The sequence below is a fragment of the Macadamia integrifolia genome, chromosome 12 (genome assembly GCF_013358625.1).
Source record: "Macadamia integrifolia cultivar HAES 741 chromosome 12, SCU_Mint_v3, whole genome shotgun sequence".
In the NCBI taxonomy this organism is placed as follows: Eukaryota; Viridiplantae; Streptophyta; class Magnoliopsida; order Proteales; family Proteaceae; genus Macadamia; species Macadamia integrifolia.
In genome coordinates this window covers 21,867,899-21,876,037 of record NC_056568.1, presented here as the reverse complement: position 1 = coordinate 21,876,037, position 8,139 = coordinate 21,867,899, and the positions used below count along the sequence as shown (strand labels likewise).

Genomic DNA, 8,139 nt, shown 5'->3' with positions numbered 1-8,139 from the left:
TCTTACAAACATTGTTGGGCCAACCGAGAAATGTTTGAAGTAAACACAGATGATCATTCACGATTTCTTCATCGTTACTCTTTTTGGCTCGTTTTCTTAGCACCAATGAACTTCGAAATCCATTTATGGTCAATTGGGTTGTACAAATATATGATAGAGATTCTCACTATTCAGAAATTCAAATTTGCAGATGCATTTGGCTTAATGAGATAATAAAAATCCAAACAGAATCCAACTGTGAGAGAAGAAATAAAGTAGCTATTGAATCCTCTCAAATCTGGAACGAAACTAAAAAATTTCTATCAAACGAGGCTGCGTAGTTATTATCTTCAACGGCTCTTCTCTAATTAAGGCACCTGAACGGGGGTATAATTTTGGATTTCGATATTCTGACCTCAACCAAAGCAGCAACTCAACTGAGACTGAGAGCCTGCTGTTGTTAATTGGCTTTTAGTTTGCTATCGTAGGGGTGGGGGGTAAAGTCTCTCCCTTTCCTGAACTCAAAAATCCCAAGAAGAACACTGCGCACATCCATTATAGGCCCATAAAAGGAAAAAGAAAAAAACAAAGAGAAGAAGCAGCGAACATTGAGGAGAAAGGAAGAAGAAGCATCGATTTTTTTCTAATTTTATCTGGGAGGGATATACCTACCTGAAAGATCAGAATCTCGACTGCTGCAGGGTATTCTTCTCATCATCTGAAAGCGAATGTCGGGGTGAGTTCAGAGGGTTTCAGGAGTAGAGGCAAGGTCGGCTTCCCGGAGGGAACAACGGCGAAGCTCGTTGTCCAGCTGAAGGCAAGAGCAGCTATTATCTCCTTTGCAAACTGATATTAGGTTTTAGGGAAGAGGAGGTTTTGAGGTTTTTACAGGGAACAATTTAATTTTTTATCCTTGAAGACCATCTTGGGAATGAAGTAAAAGGTATTACTTGATATCCATCTTGAGATGATATTTTGGATTGGTTCATTTCTTGGGCACAAAAATGAGAGGTATTACCAAAGGCCCATTTGATAGCGTTTCAAGAAACGCGTTTCTATCATTTCTATATCCAAAAATGATAGAAATGGAATAAAAAACGTTTGACAAAATTGTTTCGTTTCACTTGTTTTCAGAAACAGAAATTGAAATTTCTACCTATTTATGGTTCTAGAAACGCCCCAGATGAAACAAATTGAACTTGTTTCTGCATTTCTAGAAACAACTACTATCAACGAAACAAGTTGAACTTGTCTCGCGTTCAAGAGAACTCATCGCAGAATGAACTCATCCTTGCCACCACCACCACCTGCGACGCTTCCGTCGCCTTCGCTGCCACCCTTGCTGGATTTCTGGGAGAAGACGATGAGAGACACATACTGTTAAAATTTTATACAAAACGTAATCCAATTTTGGAACTTACATTGTGTTTATCGCTTGTTGTCGTCGAAGAGCTCTCTCTCTCTCTCTCTCTCTCTCTGGGTTTCTCAGTTGCGCTTCGTCTTCTTAGTTGACTCTGTAGCCTTTGTATTTATGTGCTTCAAAGATGCAGAAAGACACGGACATGGATTTTCATCTCTGAATTTTTTGGTTTCGTTTGATATATTACAGGTGGGGTTGTCGGGAGAGTGAGAGAGAAAGGGGATCAGAAGTGAAGAAATGCCGCAGTTTCTTCTCGCTGGGTTCCTGATCTTGGCTATGTGCCCTGTTCTTTTCGGCGGCTTTGGTTTTATGTAGCTTACCAGTGATTTTGAACCTAGAACGAGCTTTTCTTGTGAAACACATAATCGATTTAGCTGAGCTTCGAGTAACCTAACACCATCGTCCTGTACCATGTGTTAAGTTGTCTTTGGATATGGCTGTGGTCTGGCTCCACGGAGTCGAACAAATAGCACAAAATAACAATGTCATTTACATGGCTGGGCTTCCTTTTCAATCAACCTCTGGCTGCCAGTGTTGATTTGGTCCAATAGCAAGGAATCTTTAAGATCTCTTTTGAGAGGCAATCTCTGGTATATGGGTATTGACAAGGACACTGATCAATTTTCCTGCAGAAGAATTCTACCAGATTTGATATGCTCCCCAAAAGTTCGAAGACTAATTGTAGAACGAAAAAATTTCAAGTAGAATGCTTACGGTTGCATCAACCTCTTGAACAGTGATTTTCAAAAACTAGTTGCCTTTGCTTCAAGTGATCCTGCAAAAGCTTTCCTTTCAACGACTATATGAAACAAACTACCAAAGAAGAAAACCAAAAAACAAAAAAAATTGGGGAAAGGGGGAGGGTGGGGGGATTGATACATCAGACTCACAGTACACATTGCCAGATAAAAAAGTAACAAATTAAAGCTCTACAAATTGAGATAGGGGAGATTAGTTTATGAATAGTGATAATATATTATGTACCAAAATTTATGAGTGAAATCCTTCACCGAAGTTTGTCAAATCTCAATTTAAGATTGTCAAATTCTAGGAGAAATATTTCAATTATCCAATCATTAGAAGCTAAAACCCTAAAGACTCAATAAAAAAGAACAAATTCCACCAACTTAGTTTTCAGTGAGAGTGGTGGCAAGGATGAGTTCATTCTGCAATGAGTTCTTCTGAACGCGAGACAAGTTCAACTTGTTTTGTTGATGGTAGTTGTTTCTAGAAACGCAAAAACAAGTTCAATTTGTTTCATCTGGGGCGTTTCTAGAACCATAAATAGGTAGAAATTTCAATTTTTGTTTCTGAAAACAAGTGAAACGAAACAATTTTGTCAAACGTTTTTTGTTCCATTTCTATCATTTTTGGACATAGAAATGATAGAAACGTGTTTCTTGAAATGTTATCAAGACCTATCTTTGTGCAAATTCTATAGTAGTCCGCCATCCATTTTAAGAGCCTGCAGAAAAACACAAGTAGATCACAATTTTCAGTCTAGCTCAAATTAAAATAAGTAAATAGAATTAAAAGGTTCAAAATATAATTTCCAGTAAAACTTGCTACTACAAAACCAAACACATTGAAAGTTGTGAAGTATTTGACCCAATTTCAACAAAAGCAGTTCAAACTAAAAAGGTTGTCTGCAGAACAAGAATTCTATTGGATAGTTTGCAAGTAAATTAATTTGAAGAATGAATCAGCTATGGCCTGAGCTATCATAGAAAAGGTTCCAAGATTGGAGTTTGGTAAATTGACTTCGATATACAATTGGTATGAACAATCCATCTTTATGACTGGATGGAAGATCAGCTGCATTTATTTGAAACATTACAAACTTCACGGAAGTACCGACACAACTGAAGATTTTTACCCAAGGGTGTAGTTCAGTTGGCAAGGACCAACACCTCACAATTCAAAGGCCATGATTTCAACTCTCTTTGGGGCCTATCTGTCAAAAAAAAAAAAAAAAAATGAAGATCCCAAAAATACAAGATAAGACTAATTATTTTTTGAGAAAAAAAGTAGTGACAGGAAAACAGATTCAAGAAAAGGACTTTTACACCCAACTAAAGTTCTGAATTCATGGAATACATGCAAATGGGTTGGAAGTTGTCACCACTAGGAGATCTCAAAATCCGAAACTGTCTCTGGGCTAATCTTATCATTTGATCTAGCAAAACATTTTTATGACTTCTGGAAGATTTTTGCAGATAAAGAACCAGAATGATCGAGTCCAATAATGCTTTGGTTTAGAGATCTCCTTGAAGGATGTAAGCAGCTATATAATGATGGTTCCCAACCCCACCCAGTTGCATGTACAAGATTATATGGTATCAGGACAATTGTACAATGTAATTCAAGACCTAGCTTAACATACTTCTGCAGAGGAATAAGTTTTGATAAACATTAAGCAACAAATGGTAACTTACAGTCGTCACTTCAAACTTTTGTCATAATCAATCCTGATATTCATTCTCCATCAAGGATCACACCATCAAAATGACTAGATGCAACTTCGAACACTACTAGAAAGATCAAATATATTATCTCCTGATCCCTTTGCAAAAATAGGAAACATTGCCCATCACATCCCATTTGTATAAAATTTTGTCCTCTAGCTAGTAGCTTGCAACAAAAAGTCAATTCCACATTAAATTAACAAGGTGAAAACCTTTTTCCATTTCTCCTTCTCCCGAGTCCTGACACCCATTTGCATCAAGGACCCCCTCCACCAAAGTGACTGCTGATGCAACTTTGAAATCTACAGTAAGATCAACCAAATTATTTTCTTACCCATTTTTTTTAAAATTGGAAACCTTGCCCTTCATATACAATTCATCTAGATCATCATAAACCATTCATATTAGATCAAATTTTTTATCCTTCAGTAACTGACATAGAGAAGCCAATTCCACATTCAATTAACAAGGTGAAAACCATTTGTCCTATTCTCAACAACCCACCCACCATTCCCTATCCAACTTGTCGCCTCTCCTCTCCATTATGTAGTTGCTTGATAGTCTCAATGAAATCAATTCGATTTCGCCAAACATATAGAAAGTGTTATAAACATCCTTCCATCTCTAGAAATCACAACTCAATTATGTTTCAACTTTCAACACATGAAAATTCAATGATACCTCAATTTATAAGTTTTCCATGAATTTCTCGCATTAATAACTTGGAATCATCCACAAGGTATTTGCTAGCATAAACAATGGCCGGACACAGTCTATGCCTTGGTGTCGGCACGAGTGATCTCAACTGAATAAGAGGATCTGTGATCTGAGACTTACTGCAGAGCTCCCTTGCAGGTTGGACATGCTCCCACCAAAAATTAGATAAAGCCTCCTTCAGAAGGATCCAGTACCCTACATCTCTTTCTAATCTGAATAAACTGCCTCCGTTAGAAGTCCAGACATAGAAATCCATCCAGTCCCGATCCAATATCTCCATTAATCCCTGAGCTTGTGGAATGCAGTAAAGAGGGATTCGTTTCCATGGGAAAGCCTTCTGCATGTCACCACCAAAAAATGGGCACTTAATCTCCAGCACCCCACTGGAAGGTAAACCACAAACAACCTGGTAGACCACCCCATGAGGGGAAGCTGCGATCCATTCATCTTCAGTATTCTTCTTATTATGGATCTGAAATTGAGGAAATGAGACATTGTTTCCTGTTATAAGCTTATAAGTTTCAAGTGCTTCCTCTTCCTTTATATTGTTCCAACATGTAGCAAGGTTCCCAGTGAAAGGCTTAATTGCCCCAAGCTTTTCTTTCCAAAGCTGGACTCTTTAGCCTGGCCAGAACCCAACAGCTCTGCCAAAAGTGCTTGTAGTAAGTTTATGCTTTCTTAGTTCCTGCCAATTTTTAAACCAATGCTGCAGGGAACTAGATTGAAGAATTGAATAGTTTTCCCCACTTACAATTTTGACAGAGTGACCAAAATGATGGAAATGACTCCCCAAGGAATGGTGGAGATTTTGGCTATACATAAAAAACCGTATGTTTCTTGGTTGCGCAAAGAAATTTTGGCAATAGATTCTTCTGTTGCTAGGATTCATGACATGGAAAAATCTGTAGCTAAGGTATGGTTGGTCAATGAAAACCAAGCAACAAATAACAGCTTCCCTGGTTATGAAAAAAGCAAATTAGTGATCAATAGAAGGAAAGAGAGAAATTACAGGAGAATGATGTACTTTCACAGGATTTTGATGAATTCTTAATTAGATACAAATTCTTCAATGATAAAGAAAAAGAATGTCCAAAAACACAAGAGGAATTACTTGTGAGATTTATATACTACACTTAACAGCAGCGACTAATCTAACTTCCCTGTGCCATTTGTTTTTTTCCAAAACCCAGGAAAGCTAAGTTTTATATAAGGTAGTGACCTGCATTCTGTTGTTGCCGTTTGTATTATTCCATTCATCCTTTAATAAATTTTCATTGCTTATCTTAAGCAAAAAAAAAAAAAAGTGCTACAAAGTCCATTGCAATTGACAAGATGAAACGTGCAAGCAAGCTTTGGCAACTTGCAAGTGCCTCTTTCCTTGGTAAGAAATGATCTTCCTTGCTTCCAGCCCCATTTCACATATGAATACAAAGTCCATTCCAATTAACAAGATGAAATGTTCGCTAGTTCTGGTTTATGTGGCGAGTGAGACAAGCTACCTCTGCCACGAACACAACTTGAGCCTTTCCAAAACATTAAATAATGGTTTGCGAAAGAAAGAATTCATGATTCATTTTTGAATCAGTTCTTTACACCAATGTACGTTCAACTCATCCTATTGCGACCTTTTTAGGGGCCATTTGTTGAGTATAAGGGGGCATCCAAGATGCTAACCTTGGATAAACTGACCACTAAGGTTTGGGCAAACCCAAACCCAAACCCAACCAGCCAGTCTCGCCCTCACGAAGGGGAAGTTGCATTGAATTTACTGTTAAAAGAGACGTAACAAAATGGAATACTAACAAAACAGCCATTAAAAGATGCACTATGTTGAAAAAATATAAAAGAGAATTATTTCAAAGAACAAACAACAAACTTAGAGGTCCTCCACCTTAGTTTGTTAACAGCAAGCACTGTTGCCATTGGTGGCATGTACAACTTTCTCTCTAATGAAAACCATTACAGAACCCTTTCTTTCACCATGACTAGCAAAAAAAGGGGTTTAGTAATAGGAATTTTGGATCAGCACCAGCCAACCAGCTCTGCAAAAATATGGATCACATAAATGTCCAAAATAATGGAGCATTCAACTGCAAAGCCTGAAGGACTACAAGCACATTCTCTTTTCCCCCTCCAGAACGATGATTGTAATACATACAAAGATCAAGTACGCTACTTATCTCATGCTTCATGTAACTAAATACCTCCAATTCATGAATTCCACAAAATTTTCATTTAAAAATATCAGTATATTATTGACATTCACCATCTATCCCAGGCTTTTTGATAACCACATACTGAAAATAAATCGTACATACTACAGAATATATATTGTCATTGCACTAGCCAAAAAAAAAAAAAAAGGGAGGGGGGAGAATTAGCAGAAAACTACTCAAAATGCCTATTAGAATTAAAAAACATACTTCAATCCAAGAGTAATTTACTTATTTTATCCGTATCAGAATTTATCATGTCAAGAAAAACATGTTATGGATTGAGTAACACCAAATTGATATAAATGACACCATTGACAACAAGAAGGCAACAAACATTTATGGCTTCCATTAAACAAGAACCAAAAAATTCTCAAGAGAGAGAGAGAGAAATCACCTAAGGAAGAACCACTTAGCAGACAATTATGGGCAGCAAGCTCTGGATTCTTGTCATCATAATCTTCATTCCCACCATAGAGTGCAAAAGGATATTAGGTAAGGAGTGCAACTCAAAGATCTAATAGCCTTGACTAGTTTCAAGGCTGCAATTCACGTCGATACTTCCATTCGACTAGATAAGTGGGTTGGCCAACACTTATCTACCCGACTTCTTATCCACCAGTGATTTCATTGCTCAAACCCAAATGAAAGGCTGGTTATCTCCTTCCATAACACTTCTCATCTCTCTTGAAGTCCTTGACCTCGGTGGACTCATCAGTCTTTCGGCGATACCTACAATTGAAGATGCTCTCCTTTTCTTTTTATTTTAATTTATTTTATTTTTTTAGTGCAAAAGGTGTACCATGACCTATATAAAGAACCCATAAAGGAGTTAAGAAAAAGATCCACAGAGGGGCCACAAGAAATGCCAACCATAGGGCAAATCTTGCACCTCGACTAATCATCGCAAATACACAGATGGGGAATCGAACCTGAGACATTGCATCTAATCCACACAAATCCCAGTTTGCCTTAACCATCTGGGTAACCTATGGGTGGATACAGAATAAATAAGAAAAACACACACACACTCACACCTGGGTGCTGACTCCACAAGCCGAAGCTACCACCACTAGGCTATCCTAATATTCGTACTATTGCTTCTCATTCTCATACTATGATTCAATATGTAGGACCTTTACAATTTCATTTTTAATGATTAATCCATAAAATTATTCTCACAATGCCATCAATGAAAGCTTTACTTTCCATGTGACAAATTGAATTAGATTGAGAAGAAAAAAAAAGGGTTCTATGTGTACAACAAACCCCTATGAATCATATTTTTTTTCAAACGACGGTGAGATTATTTACTAGCCCTTATGTCAAAGATTTAAAAAAACAA

At 37.4% G+C, this 8,139-nt stretch overlaps 1 protein-coding gene and 1 long non-coding RNA gene across 2 annotated transcripts; both read right to left on the bottom strand.

Annotated features, from left to right (window-relative positions):
* Positions 1 to 300: 300 nt before the first annotated feature.
* On the bottom strand, positions 301 to 2,397 carry LOC122057083. The gene is made up of 3 exons (XR_006133451.1): positions 2,384 to 2,397; positions 2,114 to 2,212; positions 301 to 2,025 (listed from the first exon to the last, which is right to left on the bottom strand). It is a non-coding gene; the product is annotated as an uncharacterized LOC122057083 (long non-coding RNA).
* A 2,149-nt stretch (positions 2,398 to 4,546) lies between these two features.
* LOC122094798 lies at positions 4,547 to 7,774 on the bottom strand. The gene is made up of 2 exons (XM_042665396.1): positions 7,727 to 7,774; positions 4,547 to 5,119 (listed from the first exon to the last, which is right to left on the bottom strand). The coding sequence occupies exons 1-2, from the start codon at positions 7,772 to 7,774 to the stop codon at positions 4,547 to 4,549; spliced, it is 621 nt and encodes a 206-aa protein (XP_042521330.1).
* Positions 7,775 to 8,139: the final 365 nt, after the last annotated feature.

Bases quoted from the DNA above. Each gene is read 5' to 3' on its own strand.
- LOC122094798 (XM_042665396.1), bottom strand. From the start codon at position 7,774: ATGGTTAAGGCAAACTGGGATTTGTGTGGATTAGATGCAATGTCTCAG. The intron at 5,120-7,726 runs GTTCGATTCCCC...AACAATATAAAG, and splicing joins GATTAGATGCAATGTCTCAG to GAAGAGGAAGCACTTGAAAC.